At 34.2% G+C, this 16,650-nt stretch overlaps 1 protein-coding gene across 1 annotated transcript; it reads right to left on the minus strand.

Moving 5' to 3' along the window:
• Positions 1–1,701: 1,701 nt before the first annotated feature.
• On the minus strand, positions 1,702–2,613 carry LOC132282031 (uncharacterized). Its single transcript, XM_059783667.1, has 3 exons — positions 2,459–2,613; positions 1,949–2,336; positions 1,702–1,848 (listed from the first exon to the last, which is right to left on the minus strand). The coding sequence occupies exons 1-3, from the start codon at positions 2,611–2,613 to the stop codon at positions 1,702–1,704; spliced, it is 690 nt and encodes a 229-aa protein (XP_059639650.1).
• Positions 2,614–16,650: the final 14,037 nt, after the last annotated feature.

A 16,650-nucleotide genomic window follows, 5' to 3' on the forward strand; every position in this document is an offset into this window, starting at 1 on the left:
ATGTTAATCCCCAATCCTTAATTTACCACAGTACAAGTTAATATAGTGATATAAAACAATGACCAATTTAATACTTTGAAACAAACAACGAAGAACAGAGTTGCAAGAATTGTTTTCAGACAATATGCACATCTACAGATGATCTAATTAACATATTCCAAGCATGTAAGATTCAATTAAAATTCAAATACAATCCTAGAGATCATCAAAGGATGCACAGAACACGGGCAAAGGGAGAGAGACAGAATAGAACTTGCCTTTTGGTTTCGGTTTGAAACCTTTCAATATCGTCTTCTTTCTAGGTTTTCCGACGACCTTAGTTGCCGTTGAATCTCCTCTACCACTCTTGGTTTAACCCCACGAGCAACTCAGTCCTTTCTCCTTGGTCCAACCTTTAATCCATAACGGAAATCCTAACGAAACTCTCTCTCTCTCTTCCACAAAATACCCTCTCTGTTTCTCTATGTCTCTATATATGAATAGGGTTTTAAAAAAGCCCTTGCAAAATTATCACAGTATATTTATAGGCATATATAAAACCTACGTCTACTTATATTCAGAGATGGAATCACAACTAAACCCTAGTCGGCCAATTTTGTTATACGATTTAAAACCCTAGAATTTATAATACACCTTAAGTGACAGTAATATTATAAATTAATTAATACTAATTACTAATTATTAACCTAATCCACATATACATATATACCCATATATACATGTATATACTTCCATGGGTAAATATTGTACCCATTTACACTATCCAAAAGTTCGTGAATCCTAACCAAGCCCAACCTTGTTTTAAAAATAAATAAATAAAACAATGCATTTAATTAAACATTTCAAAGGCCTCTTAAGTATATAATTCAATTAGAATAAAGAATTCAATTAACCAATTAAACATTCCAACACAATAACTAATCATTTAAATCAAATAAAAAATAATTAAACACAAAATCAAATAAACACACAAAAATGCCCTAAAAATAATTTAAATTCCAATTTTATCCTTTTAAAAACTAGGGGTATTACACAAAATCTACATTTATGTTGCAGGAAGGACCAAATTGGCTTCGTGAAGGAGCATGTGAAGAACAAATGGTCGTGAGACTCCTCATTTGTTTGGCAGAGGCGGCAAAGCCTAGCTTCATTAAAAGATTGCATACATCGGCGGTCGTAGGTGGAGAGGCGACCTTGAACTACAAGCCACAGTGTAAATTTGCATCGCGAAATAAAAAAAGAATTCCAAACCAGGTGATACCACACTTTGGGTTGATAGTGCGGGGCAAGCCATTCCACTGTATGGCAGAGTGAGAATTTCCTTGTGGATGAAGGGAGCCAAACATCAATGTCTAAGGATTGAGTTGGTGGATCAATAAGCAAAAGATCCGGGAAATGCTGAATCATGGCTGGAGGGAAGTCCCAAGTGTTAAAATTTGTTAGAGACGACAACTTCTGCTCATGGGGTATAAAAGAGTCCCTAATGAAGTCCGCCGATGCTCGAAAGGCTAAAGGCCCATCCTGAAGCTAGTTATCATCCAAGAAGAAGGTTTGTGCACCATTACCTACCCTCTTCTTAACCATAGACCTAGCAGCTCCCCTGAGTTGCAATAATCTTTTCCAATTGCTAGATGAGTTCTGTTGAGTGTTGATGGTCCAAAAACATCTCCCCCTAATAAGTTGCGTTCTCACCCAATGAACTCATAGATTCTTCCTATCTGTAGAGATGATTGTCCAAATGTGCTTAAGGCATGCTGCCCTGTTAGCAATTTCCAGATTCTTGAACCCCAAACCTCCACAACTCTTGGGTTGGCAAACAGCAGGCCAGTTGTTCTTGGCTCCAGTGAACTTAAGATCATTCCCAGACCATAAAAAAGTTCCTCAACAGGTTATTAATCTCTGCAAGGACAGCCTTAGGTAGGATAAAGAGGCTAAGCCAGTAATTAACTATGCTGTAGAGAACTGATTGGATCAATTGGAGACGGCCCGCATAGGAGAGAAATTTGGAAGACCAGTGATTAATTCTCCTAGTCACTTTCTCTACCAGTCCACGACAATCAGCAGATTTTAAGGAAGAAGAAACCAGAGGGACTCCAAGATATTTAAAAGGTAATATCCCACATTCAAACCCTAGTAGATTCTTGATGCTCTCTACTTGGATATTGTTAATCCCTGCAATAAAGAAATTACTTTTGCTGTGGTTGATGGAGAGTCCAGACAGTGCCGCAAAATTATCAATGGCATTCTTGAGTGTGCTTATAGAACCAAGATCACCATGAGAGAAAAGTAGTAGATCATCAGCAAATATGAGATGTGAGATGGCTAAGTTCCTGCACCTGGAATGAAACTTGAAAGAGGGACTTTCAGAGATGTGTTACTTTACAGTGGCAGTGAAGACCTCCATAATAATGGTGAAGAGGAGTGGTGAGATGGGATCCCCCTGTCTGAGCCCTCTTACCCCAGGAAAATGCCCTGAAATTCTCCATTAACAGAAATGGTGAAAGCTGGGGAGGTGATGCAAGCTTTTATCCAACCCAAGAACAAAGATGGAAACCCAAATAGGATAAGGGAATTAAGTAGGAACTCCCAGCCAACAGAGTCAAATGCCTTCATTAGGTCTTGTAATACCCCCTAATTTCGGAACACGGGTTGATCAAGTCCGCGCACAAAATCAGGGGATATCAAACCAATTAAAGTATTTAAACAAGCACGGATTACAAAATGAAATAAAGAATAAAATAAAACGCTGAAGAAATCCAATTAATAGTAAATCCATTAATAACTTCCAAATGGTTACAACTCGGGAATCCCGTAACTCAAGGACCCCTTAACCAAAAGTTACTATTTAGAATTTTCAACCAATTAAGTACTAATATCAACTGAAACAAAACTAATATCCTACTTTTAAGTAAATAGAAGGAATGGATAAGTCCTCCAGCTGCGGATCCTCAACCTTGAGACTTGACCTTCTACAACCTGAAAAATAAATCGCGGGTTAAACCCTACGAGCAAGTTTTCTCTACCAAGCCTCTGAAAACCAATAAACAGATCATCTTTACCAAAACCATCCCTAATTAAGCTTTAACTTTAATATATGATGCTACAAATATATATAAATACTTATATATATAGTACAAGAATCCTATCTGTTAATAGGGCATTAAATTGTCAAAACCCCACTTTTTATAATTTTCTCATAAAGTAAACCCCACTCAACTTAACTCCATCCTAAACAGTAATTTAGTCATTTAAACAATAACTTACAATTTAAGGAAAAATTCCATAAATCCAAAACCCAATAATACTTTTGATCATTTAAATCACATATCTAGCATTTAAGCTTTGACAAATCATCCATGTCTCCACCATTATTATTTTGTTATCATATATAAAATAATACACCAACCTGTATGTACTAGATTATTCTAGTCATAATCCAACCTATACAAACAATAACCTTAGATGAAAGTTTAGTCATCTAAGCACATAACAGTTTAATTATGCACTGACAAATCAACCATGCCATTTATAAATATATCTATTTATATATACTAGCAATTCAACCATGCTTTCTTAAGTATATTGACTTACACCATTACTTAGCAACTCAACCATGCTTCCCATATATGAAAATTTATTCATATTTAATAAGGTAGTATATTGAAGCCTTTGGCAATTCATCCATGCGTACAATTCAACCATGTACCAACCTTAAACGTAACAAGAAGTTAATTCATACGTAGATATCTTATGCATCTTACACGCATAACCTTAATTTAGTAATCAATCAATCCAGATACTCTTAAATAATATATATATTTATATGTGTGTGTGTGTGTGTGTATATATAATCATATATTAATTAATCCATACGTTACATATATATATCAAATATATATGTACACCCTCAAACATATATATAACAAATATATCCAACCAAATTATTAATTAATTATAATCACGCCAAATAGATGCAATTAAATAGCGTAGTAGCATCCGACAACCCTCAAACATCTAAAATACATCATCTAATGATTAATTTCAAAATTAACCAGCTTGAAATCAATCCTGGAACATTACCGGACCCCACTGGAACCTTCCGGAACATCACACGCATCCCCACGCGCCCTCACGCGCCGCCCCAAGCACCTTCACTTGCTGCATGCGCCCCCACGCGCAAGAACCCACTGGCAGGCGCGTCCACGCGCCCTCACGCGCCCTCCACACTCTCGGCGCGTGTTGGCAGCCCCTCATTGGCTGTCCTCCGTGTTTTGGTGAGCCGCGATGCACTGGATCAGCTCCCTTGGTTAAAGCCCCATCCATGGTGCTGATTCGCGGTACACCTTAATATAATGGACCGCGCCGCATTGGATCCTACCCCTTAGTACGCCGATTTACTGCTACCCTTCCAGTGTGTTTGATTGTTATTTTTATTTTCTTTTTTTTTTCCTTTTCTTTTCCAAAATAATTCTAAACAATAATTAAAAATAAAATAAACAAATTCACGAAATTCTAGAAAAAATCCTAAAAGCTTAATTTATCAATGTTGGGCATAAATGAACATATACAATTAAATTAAAATCCATTTAATTTAATTAATCGTGCTACACAAGGTTAACGCAAAATATAAAAATTTTAAAAAAATAAAATTTAATTAACCTAACCTCATTTACAAGATCTAAATTATCAGAACAATGCATACATATATTCACATGTTTAATTCTATAGTTTTGTAAAGAATAAATATGCTCCTCCAATCTGAATAATAATTTAATTTAATAAAATAAAATTATAATTTCGATAATCAAGGTGATAAGTTTATGAATTCTAAGAGGAGAAGTATAGAAGAACTCGCCTTTTCTTTTTCAAATCCGGTCTCCTCTTACGTTCTTTGATCCGGCCTCCTCTTCGTTAGCCCTTCTTCTTCTCTCTCTAATTCTCTTATTTTTCTAACGTGGAAAAACTCCTAACCCTAGAGTCTTATGTGTCTATTTATATACATACAAAAACTAAATCCTTTTCCCATTAGGATTATCATATAAAATAAATAATATTTATCCTTTAAATAATATATGTACATACATATATTTTACTATAAACATTTATATATTACCTTCCATATATAAATCCTTTTCCCATTAGGATTATCATATAAAATAAATAATATTTATCCTTTAAGTAATATATATACATACATATATTTTACTATAAACATATATATATTACCTTCCCTATATAACCATTAGTTAAATAAATTATATATACCTATGTATATCAATATATAATTATATTGACATATATACCCCTCCACATGATTTAATAATGAATTAATATACACATGTAATTATATAGGTATAATTATGCAAAGATAATTATTAAATATCCTCACAACCACGGGCCTTTACCAATTAACCCAACAAGGCTTCCTTCAAGCCCAATACCACATCCGTTGGTCCAACTTCCTTTAATCCCAATACAAATAACTTAAATACCTAAAATAATGACATTAAATAAAGTTACACCAACATAAAATCACGCAAATCAAATAAACAATTCACTAACTAGCATTCCACAAATCAAACACCGTATAAATTTAACAAATAAAATTACAAAATATAATTTAATTAAAACAATACAATTTACCTACGCACTTAATTAAATAAAACAAATCACAACTATCAAGCACCTAAGTAAATAAAACAAATCATTTAAAAATAAAAATAATAATAATATAATATAAATTAATTTAATTAATAAATCCTTTTTAATCCTTTTTAAAATATCGGGGTATTACAGGTCTAGTTTGATGGCACACCTAGAGGGAACAAGATGCTTATGATACCCCTGAAAGAGCTCCTGAGCCAGTAGAACACTATCCCCAATATGTCTACCTTTAACAAATGCATTTTGGTAAGGGTCGATAATGCTAGGTAAGATCTGTTTAAGCCTATTAGCAATAAGTTTAGCAATACATTTGTAGATAGTGTTACAACATGAGATAGGTCGAAAATCGTTAAGAGATGATGGATTGGGCACTTTAGGAACAAGAGCAATGTAGGAATTATTAATTTCCTTAAGTAGCCTCCCACTTAGGAAGAAAGATTTAATCCCAACAATGATATCACTCCTAATGATGGGCCAGGCTTTATGGAAGAAGTGAGCATTATAGCCGTCTGGACCTGGCGATTTCCCTTTGTTAAGAGAAAGAAAACATGCCTGAATTTCCACTTCAGTGGGAATAGACACGAGTATAGCATGAAGATGAAGTGGGATAGTCCTAGTGATAAATGGCTGTAAATGGGAGATTCCAGGGTATGAATATGGGGATGATCCCAAGAGAGACTTGAAATGGGAAACAATTTTAGCATTAACCATGTTCTCTTGGTCAATGGAGGTACCATCTGCTGTTGCCAAATAGGTAATCTTTCTTCTATTGATTTTATAGTTGAACACCTTGAAAAAAAAAGCTGAATTACTGTCCACATCTTTCAGCCAATTCACTCTTGACTTTTGTTGAATGAATTGCTCTTCATTAAGTGAAAGTGAGGTAAGCTGCTGCATTTGGTTCTTCTCCTGGAGCTTAAGTCTTTCATCCCTAGGATTAGTGTCAAGTTGTTGTTGGCAAGAAGTTAAAGACTGCCTAGCCTGTGAAACCAGTGCAGAGGAGTGGGAGATTTCCATTTTGCACCTCTGCTTAAGAATCCTTTTAAGTATCTTTAGTTTTTGCACAATTTGGAACATAACTGAGCCTTCAATAGGTGAGTTCCAGACCTGCTCCACAGATGGCATAAAGTATGGACTGGTGCTCCAAACATTGAAGTATCTAAATGGCAGTTTCTTGTTCTGGATAGGTGCTCCAAGCTTGATAAGAATAGGATAGTGGTCAGAGATTCCAGGTGGCAGAAATGTGCAGTCAAATCTGGGAAAAACATTAGACCAGAATTCATTAATGAGAGCTCTATCAAGTTTCTTGGCGATATTAGCACATCCCACACTTTTGTTGTTCCATGTAAACTGAAAACCAGAGTATCTCAGATCATCCAACATAGAGTCCGCAAAATATTCATTAAATTCAACAATGGCAGGCGACCTTGTATTAGAGCCTCCAAACTTCTCTTGGCATGAAGTAATAACATTGAAGTCTCCACGTGCCAGCCAAGGAACACTAGAGACTGTTTTCATTTCTTCAAAAAATCAAAGCCCATATATTTCAGTTTCAATCGCCCGCTGTTCTAGTTCGGGTTTGCCGTTCGCAAGTTTCAGCCACTGTCTCTCAACTCTCAAGCTTGCCCACCTCTCTCTCTCTGCAACTGCTAACTCTCAAGCCGGATCTGTAAATGTCATCTTCGACCATGGAGAAATTGGAATCATTGAATTGAGAGAGAGAGATTGAAGTCAGATTTTGTATTGAAAGTTAGATATACAAACATATATATATATATGTAAAGAGAGAGAGAGATTGAAGTCAGATTTTGGAAATGGCAACAAAATGATAGATACATGAATATAAATATATTCCCATATATTGAAATTACCTGTGCGTTGGTATCAGTGGCCGGAGTGAAGAAGACTTCGATCTCTCGAACAACCTGATCTTCAGCGTCGTCTTCCGCAATCGGCTCCGCCTTAGGTTCTTCGCCATCGACGTCCATTTCCGCGGAGGTGGTGATGGTGGAGGGATGCGAGGGTTCATCTTCCTTGGCGGTGGCGGAATCGACAAATGGTGCTGGTAGTGAATCTGATTCTTCATTTTTCTTCACAGGAATGGAATCTGATCTTGGGGTTGTAATGGTGATGGTTCGGATGTTGATGAGGGTTCTTGTGTGAGTATTGGTTTTGGTTTGAATTTGGAGTTTTTTGGGGCGAATCTGTTGGCTCGGAACGGAGCGAGTTTCGGATCGTTCAGGTCATCGTCCAGGTCCATGTCCATTTCCACCATAGTTTCTCTCTCTAGAATTGGTGTGCTCTCCTGTGAGCAGCGGCGTAGCGTTTTCGTATATTGTTGGGCTTGACAGAGATAAAGTCATTCCAAACGGCGTCGTAGAGAGAGAGAAAAGGCCTATCAAAAAAATTGGCAGCTCCTATATATGAGAAAAAATTTGGCATTCTCAAAATTTGAGAGCTCAAATGAAAGCCCATTGGAGAGCCCACTTTTTACACCTCTCTCAAATTTTGAGTTTAGCAGCCCAAATGAAAGGTGCATTGGAGATGCTCTTAGAGCATTTCTTATCGGCTCTCCGAATTTAGGCTCTCCGAATTTATCACATCAGCATTTTTCAATACACACGTCAGCATTTTCCATAACCATGTCAGTGTTTTAGAATCTCCAAATTTTAGCTATCGGATGTACTCCAATGGTGCATTTTCGCTCTCTAAAAATATTATTTTAATATTTTTAAAAATTTTAATAAATTTTATTTTTTAACTTTTTCCTAATGACTATATTTTTAAAATAGCAATATCATACAAAAAAATTTAACAATAAAATATTTATTATTAAAAAACAATACGATACGACATAAATTTTAACAATACAATAAAAATAAAAAACAATACAATACGACATGAATTAAAAACAAAACTAGGAAAAATAGAACAATCATATGGAACGCTTGAGATAATCCTGTGGAAAACTTGAGTTACCGCGTGCGCGTATAGATGCTAATATTTCAATTTGACGTTCAATTAGTCATGCTTTCCTGACTTCTGTTGACATCGATTCTGGATCTTTTTACATGATTAACATCTCTTCAACTCTTTGTATGTCTTCAATCTCTCTTAATTTACTTTGAAGCTCGAGTTGTCTGGTATTTTCTTTATCTGCTTTGTGTGTCTCTCGTACTATTTGAGCGGCTTCCAGAGTTTCAGATTGTCTTTGATAAAGGGCTATTGCATGATCGAATTTGCTAATGAACTCATTCTGACTTTCAGATTGTCTTTTATCTTTATTTCGCCTCTACTTCGCTACTTTTCGTCCTTCCGGTCGCTGACATTCTTCAACATCCGTCAGATCAATTTCGCCTATGTGGGCCGATCCTTCAACCGAACTTGGCGTCATTACTGCATTACTTGATGGAGTAGATGGGTTTGAGTGACCAATAGGCTCACTATCATCAATGTGGATTCCACTCCTCTTATTTGGGGTTGTATTTTTTTTATTTTATTTTATGTCAATTCTTTTTGGCAATGTAAATGCCATTTATTGTTGCTCTTCAAAATGTTACAACAAATGTCAAACTTAAATTCGGTATTATTTTTACGATCGAACAACTCTTTGGCTGCTATCATCTAAAAAAATAAAAATCAATAATTATTAGAAGATAAATCTTTAAGTTATCTACCAATTAAATTTAATATAATAAATAACTTACCTTGTACTCGTTGCCTTGCCCGCTGGGGTAATTCCTTTTGATCTGGGCCATGCATCCAGAAAATTTGGTAATCATTTGTTGCATAAAGGACCAACAATTCAAGCAGGTGTTATGATATCTTTTAGGTGTACCAGCACCACTAACGTGTTGCTCAAAACTTTTTTGAATTCGGATCTATAACGCTGTCTTTTGTTGGTCTGAACCGATGACCGCATCAGTGCTAATGGCCATCCATGTCATAAAGCCTCATCTTCAACCGTGGACCAATTTGGAAGCCGAATAGCCCTTTGCTTTCTGGAAGGTTGGGAGTTACTGGATTGTGGCATTTCAGTAGGAATGTTGGAAACTTGAGAAAGTTGACGAGACAAAAATTGAGATTCATTTCCAACAAATTGAGATTCTTCTCCAACAAATAAGAAGGAATCAAAATTATCATTTGATTGGTTGAATTTGAAGTTGTAGTTGTAATATGGTGGTGGAGGATCCATGGAATTGAACTTGAGTAAAAAAATATAACTAAAAGATTGAGAAAATGAATTAATAGTTGTACTTGTAGATTGAAGACTAGAGAAGATGGGTTGAATATGAGGTGAATAATAGTAGGAGTTGATATATTTATAGAGGAAAAATGAAAGGTTTTTTTTTTTTTTTTTTTTTTTAAATAAATAAATTTACATATATATAATTATTGTCGTTAAGGCATTGGGGGTCAGCCAAACAGTGCCTAAAATTGCTATATGTTAGAAGGAATATTTAAAAAAGTAAATTTTTTTTTTAAAAAAAAAAACACATTTCTCTATTTTTTTTAAAATTATTTTTGTCCAAAAAAAGCCTTTAAGGCACTGTTTGTGTCAGTCAAACAGTATCTTAGCGGCTCTTTGATTCAATTATTTTGAAAAAAAAAAAAAAAAAAAAAAAAGTGACCAAAACAAGCCAAAAATCTGTTTTTTTTTTTTTTCTTCAAATAAACAGAGCCATAGGAACAGTATTCTGAGCTAAAACATTGTTCTAGCCCAAAATAAAAAAATTAAAGAAAACAAAAATGGGCCAACAAAAGTGATCCCCAATCGCCCTTTTTGGCAACCTCCTTGGTGATCACAAATTGGTGGCCCACTTTTTCCATTTTCAATTGGAGCAAGCTGTCTCCAAAAATTGGGTCATTTTTGCCAAACGGAGCACTAATGGAGCTGGTTTTTTTTTTTTTAGTTGGTACTCACACGCACATATCTCCAATGAGGTTTGAATCCCTGACCTTTCTTTGAGAGGTAAGGGCTTGGTATTGATAGACCACTGACCTATTGGTAATAGAGCTGCTCTTAGTCCTTACTCACACACCTAGCCATTAAGGCTTTGGCCGAAACAAACTGGTTAACACAAGCCTCAAAAGCAACCCAAACACTTATCTGAACCCATACAAAGAGGCCCAGCCATATGATCCAAACCCACAACAGGCCCAACAACTTTACTAACAGATAGCCTGAGATGACGAACTATAAATCAGCCGTTCCCAAAGGATACGCAACCATTCGACGATTTCACCCACTTTGCCTTTTGGGACTTGAACTCTCACCATTTATTTTGAGAGGTAGAGAAAATACCACTAAATCACAATATCTTTAATTTATTCTCTTTGTCTCTTCATTGTAAAACTCAACTCTCTGTTCCTCCACTGTAAAGCTCTTGTGATTCATGTCTATTTTGTTGCCCAATCTATGGTGAATCCGACGAGATTTCATGAAACATCCAATATGGTTGGGTGATTTTTTTTCCCTCGGCTTCGTCTTTGCTTTCCATGAATAGATCCCTTTTCTACAATCATCAGATCAAGTTGTCCTGAAAAATCACGTTGGTAACTTTTCCTTCTCTTCCTCACGTAGCAACGACAGTGGATGAAGAAAATTAGGCTACAACACTCTCGATTTGGGTTTTCCTAAATTGCTTTGCTTATTCCTCTTCTTTTTTTTCGTCGGATTTTTATTTTTATTTTTATGTAACATATTTAGGTTACAACATTCTTTATTTGACACTGGTGAACTAATTCAATGAAAATTCTTTGATCATAAAACTTTGTAATCTATTAATATACTTTTTTTTGAACAAAACTGTATTTAACTGATCCACCAAGTATTAATGGTATAGGACCATCTAATAATTTATCCCTGGATTTGGATTTCCCTAAATTGCTTTGCTTATCATTAAAACCATTTCATTAATATTGTGTAAACAGACAAGAAAAAAATAAAAAATAAAATTATGCATGTATTTGTGGAATAAAATATGTCCTTGATATATATATGTATATATTTTATTAATTACACACAGGATTTAAAATATATAGCGTACAAACAAGTGCAAGATTAGATGCCCTGAAATGTGAGACACAATAACAAAATTTTATTATTATTATTTTTTTAAGTTAAGAAAACTATTTTCAAACAACCAAACAATTTTTTGAGTTTTTGTTTTATGAAAACTGTTTTGGAATTTTTCAACCAAGCTAATTTTCAGACTTAAAAAACTGAAAACTATTTTTTATTTTCATTCTCTGAAAAGTGTTCTTGAAAACTATTTTCGAAGTTCCATTCCAAGCAAGGCCCTATTTTTGCTGAAGTAAAAAGCTGCTATTTAAAAACCTATTTTTGAAAGTATCTTGTTGGGGTTGCTATCGTTGGGCTTGAATCTTATTGGAGGCCCAATAAAAGAATAGGCCTGGATTTATATCGAACCAAGTTTATTTAGTTCCTCTGGTACCTAGGTGGACCAGCTTCACTATTGGTCATAATCAAGCTTATCAGCACAATTTAGATAGATAGCCTGCATTTTTTGGTACAGTCAAATTGGGCTACTTCTCTCATTCATTTTAAACTGGGCCTTTTTCACCGAGTTCTTGGTCCTCATAGCATCTCCAAATGCATCTACTATGTATTTTGGAGAGACCTTTTTATTTTTCTTTAATTTTTTGAAAGTTCAAATAAAAGTGCAGTATTAATCCAAAAAGCTTGAATGACGAATATTCAATCTCTCCTTTGAAATGAAGGGTTCATATTACCTGAAATAACAACTCTTTATTTTTACCTTCTCAAGAGGGGCTTAGACGATATAGACGGTCTGTAATTTTTCTTTAGACTTGTTTCGTTTGTAATAAATGAAAAATTAGATACCTCATGAGTTAAATTAGATAGATCCCTCTGTGTATTTCTCGTCTATATATTCAAACTTTAATAAATATGGTTGTCAATTTATGACAAATATATGCGTTCTAAATTTTCAAAATATTCTCGTAGCATCAAATTAGAAATTTGGAACGCATATATTTGTCATAAATTGATAACAATATTTATTAAAGTTTGACTACACTCCACCCTCTAACATGCCATAACTGAGCTTTTTACATTGAATTTGACACAGACAAAAAAAGACTACTGCTTCTTTTGGCCCCATTGTTTTGATTAGCTACAAATGTAACAATGAAAATATTACAACCGCGACTTAGTACAACACACTAGTCACACAATACATCGAATTACGAAATTTTCCTTGTCTCTGTTCGCACGTGAGCTCACAGACTAGTGGAACCCATTCCAAGCTGGCATTGACCTTCAATTACACCCATGTATATACATATAGTACATAGATATATATATATATATATAGCGTGTAAGACACTATTGGGTTTTACAGACCCACAGAAATTGTGCCCTAGTTGGACGGCTTATCTAATCTAAATCATTATTACAATGTTTTCACAGTAATTATTTTTGTATTAAAATCACCGGCAAAAGCGGGGTCTTCTGGCACTGGGTCCCACTGTCGTGGCACAGACCAGCAGCCTTTTGTGGATGTAAAGCAAAGAGCCCACGGGAAGATAAATATAATACTATTATTTTCATTTTATTGTTTCTTTCGTTATCCTATTGCGACACTTTACCCATACCCCCACATTCACACCAATCATGCCATACCCCCACCATGCATCCATCACACCGTTGGTTTCTGATCCGACGGCAGCATTAGGGCACTGATTACGTGTGCTTGACGTGGGATGATGTGAGAGAGGATGGGCATGTGACATGTATGGGTATACCGTGCATGATAGGATCAAGGCCCGGCGTGCCAAAGTGTTGTCACAGTTAATGATGCTTGTTACACAGTAATTTTTTGTGTTTTTAACCTCGCTTGCTGCACAAAGCATGTGCTCCCTTCATTCCAAAATATTTGATTTTTTTTTTTTTTTTGAACATTCTATTGTCCCAAAATATACTTATATTTATAAAAAGATATTATGAATTACAATTTTCAAAACACCCAATCTAGTAGGTGACAGAGTAAGTTTTTTTTTTTACAAAATATTCTCGCTTTTTAAAATTCATCCAAACTAAAAAAAATTTAAAGTCTCGAAATCTATTTTGGGATAGAGTGAATATGATATTATCACCAATCCCAGATCTCCTACTACTGTTGTCATCAATGTTGTACCCGGTAATATTTTTCAATTCACTTATATTCATTTTCAATACATATAGTTTTTTATTTTAGCACATTTTTAATATTAATATTGTTAAAATATAAAATAATGTGTTGAAAATAGACATAATTATGTTAAGCTGACAGTCATATCAACATATTCAGTGCTTGGTAAAAAAAATTGGTTAAGATGAAGATACCCACATCATACCAATAAAAATGGCACCATGCGACGAAACTGGTCTCGCAATTTAATAAAAACTTACTCTCTACAAATTAATTTGTTAAATTTTTATTAATGACATACTAAGGAAAAAAAAAAAAAAAATTAATGACATGGTATTCCAATTCACCCTAAAATTATTTCAATTCAACAAAGTTGCATTTAGATTCTAATTACCGAAAAAAAAAGTTGCATTTAGATTCAAAACATTCCATTGAGACAATTATACAAGATTGAAGAAGGAAGAATGATTTGTTACTTCCTTAAGATGATATTTGTCCCCACTTTCAAAGAGTTTGCTATTGGTTCCATGACAAAACACTTCCAAGATACAACAAAATCATAATTCCCGCCGTTAGCAATATTAAAGGAATTTCTTAAACACTCGTTGAAACTATTATGACCAGATACAACACAAGAAAGAGAACAGAAAAGTGTATATCATATTGTGCAGCACCTATCGCTATTTATAAACTTTCAAAAAGTATAAACTAGAAATCACGTATCATTTGTATAGTTGCAACCTATTCAAAAGGTATAAATCAAAAGTCATGTACCTCTGTATGGTTGCAACCTATTCAAAAGGTAAAAATTAAAAGTCATGTACCTTCTTCAATAGTCACCAATAGTCACCTTCTAAAACATGATAATTATTATCATCGGAATAGCTGCAACTTTTGAGATTAATTTTAATAGACTCATTCTAAAATCATTCTTTCTTATATTTGTCTCAACACATTCGATGCAACAAAGTTACATCTATTTCAACATATTATTTTGCGTGTTAAAATGGGGAGTAAACATATTTAAAATAGATATAAGTGTGTTAAAAAGCACTACAACACGTTACAGGACCAAAAAGCTACAACAGAGTATATGAACTCCTTACACACGTATGGCCGGTTAGTATATATATATATACTGTAGTGTATATATGTACTATATATATATATATATATGTATGAGCTATTTCTTAGAGAGAGAAATAAGGTAGAGAGAGAGAGAGAGGCAATAACTTTAAATGCCGCTTTCTTGTCTCCCCATCTTGGACTTGGTTCTTGCCCCGTTCTCCTGTGTCCCCCTTCTTAATCCGCTCTCCAAGGAATTGCGCCTTGCTTGACACTCCCCTCCTCGTCCCTTAGCAATCGTTTTCCATTTTCGTCCCTCAATTTCTACTAAATTCCAATCCTGCCCCGGGAATTAAGTTTATAGTGGATTAGGTTGTTCTTATAGAGCATCCGGGGCGCAACCCACTTTGGAGTGGCTTTGTGTTAGCGTGGAGAGAGAGAGAGAGAGAGTTGGTATAGTAGAGGGCTTTTTTGTGGGCTTACAATTTCTCTCTATAAAGTTATCTACAGAAAGGGCATTGGATAATTGGCTAAATTTTTTTTGTTTGGGTAACTTTTGGCTTGACAGAGTGTGCCTTTTTCTGTGCGTCTTACAATTAAATTAATAAAATAATAAATAAAGAATGAAATAATTTTATGTGGTATTTTACTTTTTAAAAATAAATAGATAACTTTGTATCCCACACCACTTACTTTTATGGAAACGGTGGATGGTGTGGCGTGTACCGCCTCACGCCTGACGGGGGTAAAGAATGTAGGGTATTTGTGTCAATTCAGTTACAGAAATGACACCTGAGTAATGAGTTGTCGTTGAATTTGCTTTTCCTGGGTAAAACAAATTGTTCATCTTGTACCTATCTTTTACGTAAATTGCAGATTAACCTGCACATTTTGTTTCCTTGGTAATCACCAGCTCGTGCAAGTGTCGGATCAATTTTAGTTCATGGCTTTGGATGCTGTTTTTCTATCTTTCATTGGTAATCGAACGAAAGCATCATGTCATTAATAGTCAAAATTTGAATACCACTAGTTAAAATTATAATTAATAAAATATATATTTTAAAATCTAAGATTCAATTCAAAAATTGATTGGGTTCTATTAATAATACAGTACCAATAATCTATTAAATATTGACATATAGTAATTAAGTTTATTAAATTAAAACATTTTTATTTATATCACAAAATTTATAATTTGTTAATGACACAAATAACTTAATATAAACGGTGCAGTTGTGCAGACAAATTTTTCTTTCAAAAATTACATTAGAATATAGAAAGAAAATCAAAATGAGTTACTAGTATAATTTTAGGGATAATTAATCTACTTACCTGTTGGATATTTTTATAAATATTATTTTATTTATACTGTTTCAATTCTTATTAGTAAGAATAAGATGATGAAATTAAATCCTCTCAAGTAAAGAAAAATATATTTGTCATTTAAAAAGTTACAAATAACATCATTCGAGTCCAAACCAGCACATTTTAGAGTAAACACGAAAGCAAATACATTTCAAAGCATATACCATAAATCAGCTTTGCGGGAAACTTTCCACTTAATATATAAAAATATATATATACACACACACGTTAAAAATAAAAAAACAAAAAAAAAACGAACGAACAAAAACAAGAAAAAAGCATATGCAATCGTTTACCTTAAAAAAATAATAATAATAAGAAAAAATAAATTCTTTTAGCCTTTTATCAACGGCTCAGGTTCCCTTTACAAATCAATCTG

The sequence above is a fragment of the Cornus florida genome, unplaced genomic scaffold, assembly GCF_030987335.1.
Source record: "Cornus florida cultivar Cherokee Brave unplaced genomic scaffold, ASM3098733v1 CherokeeBrave_3.0.0_Hap2_Chr11, whole genome shotgun sequence".
Taxonomy (NCBI): Eukaryota; Viridiplantae; Streptophyta; class Magnoliopsida; order Cornales; family Cornaceae; genus Cornus; species Cornus florida.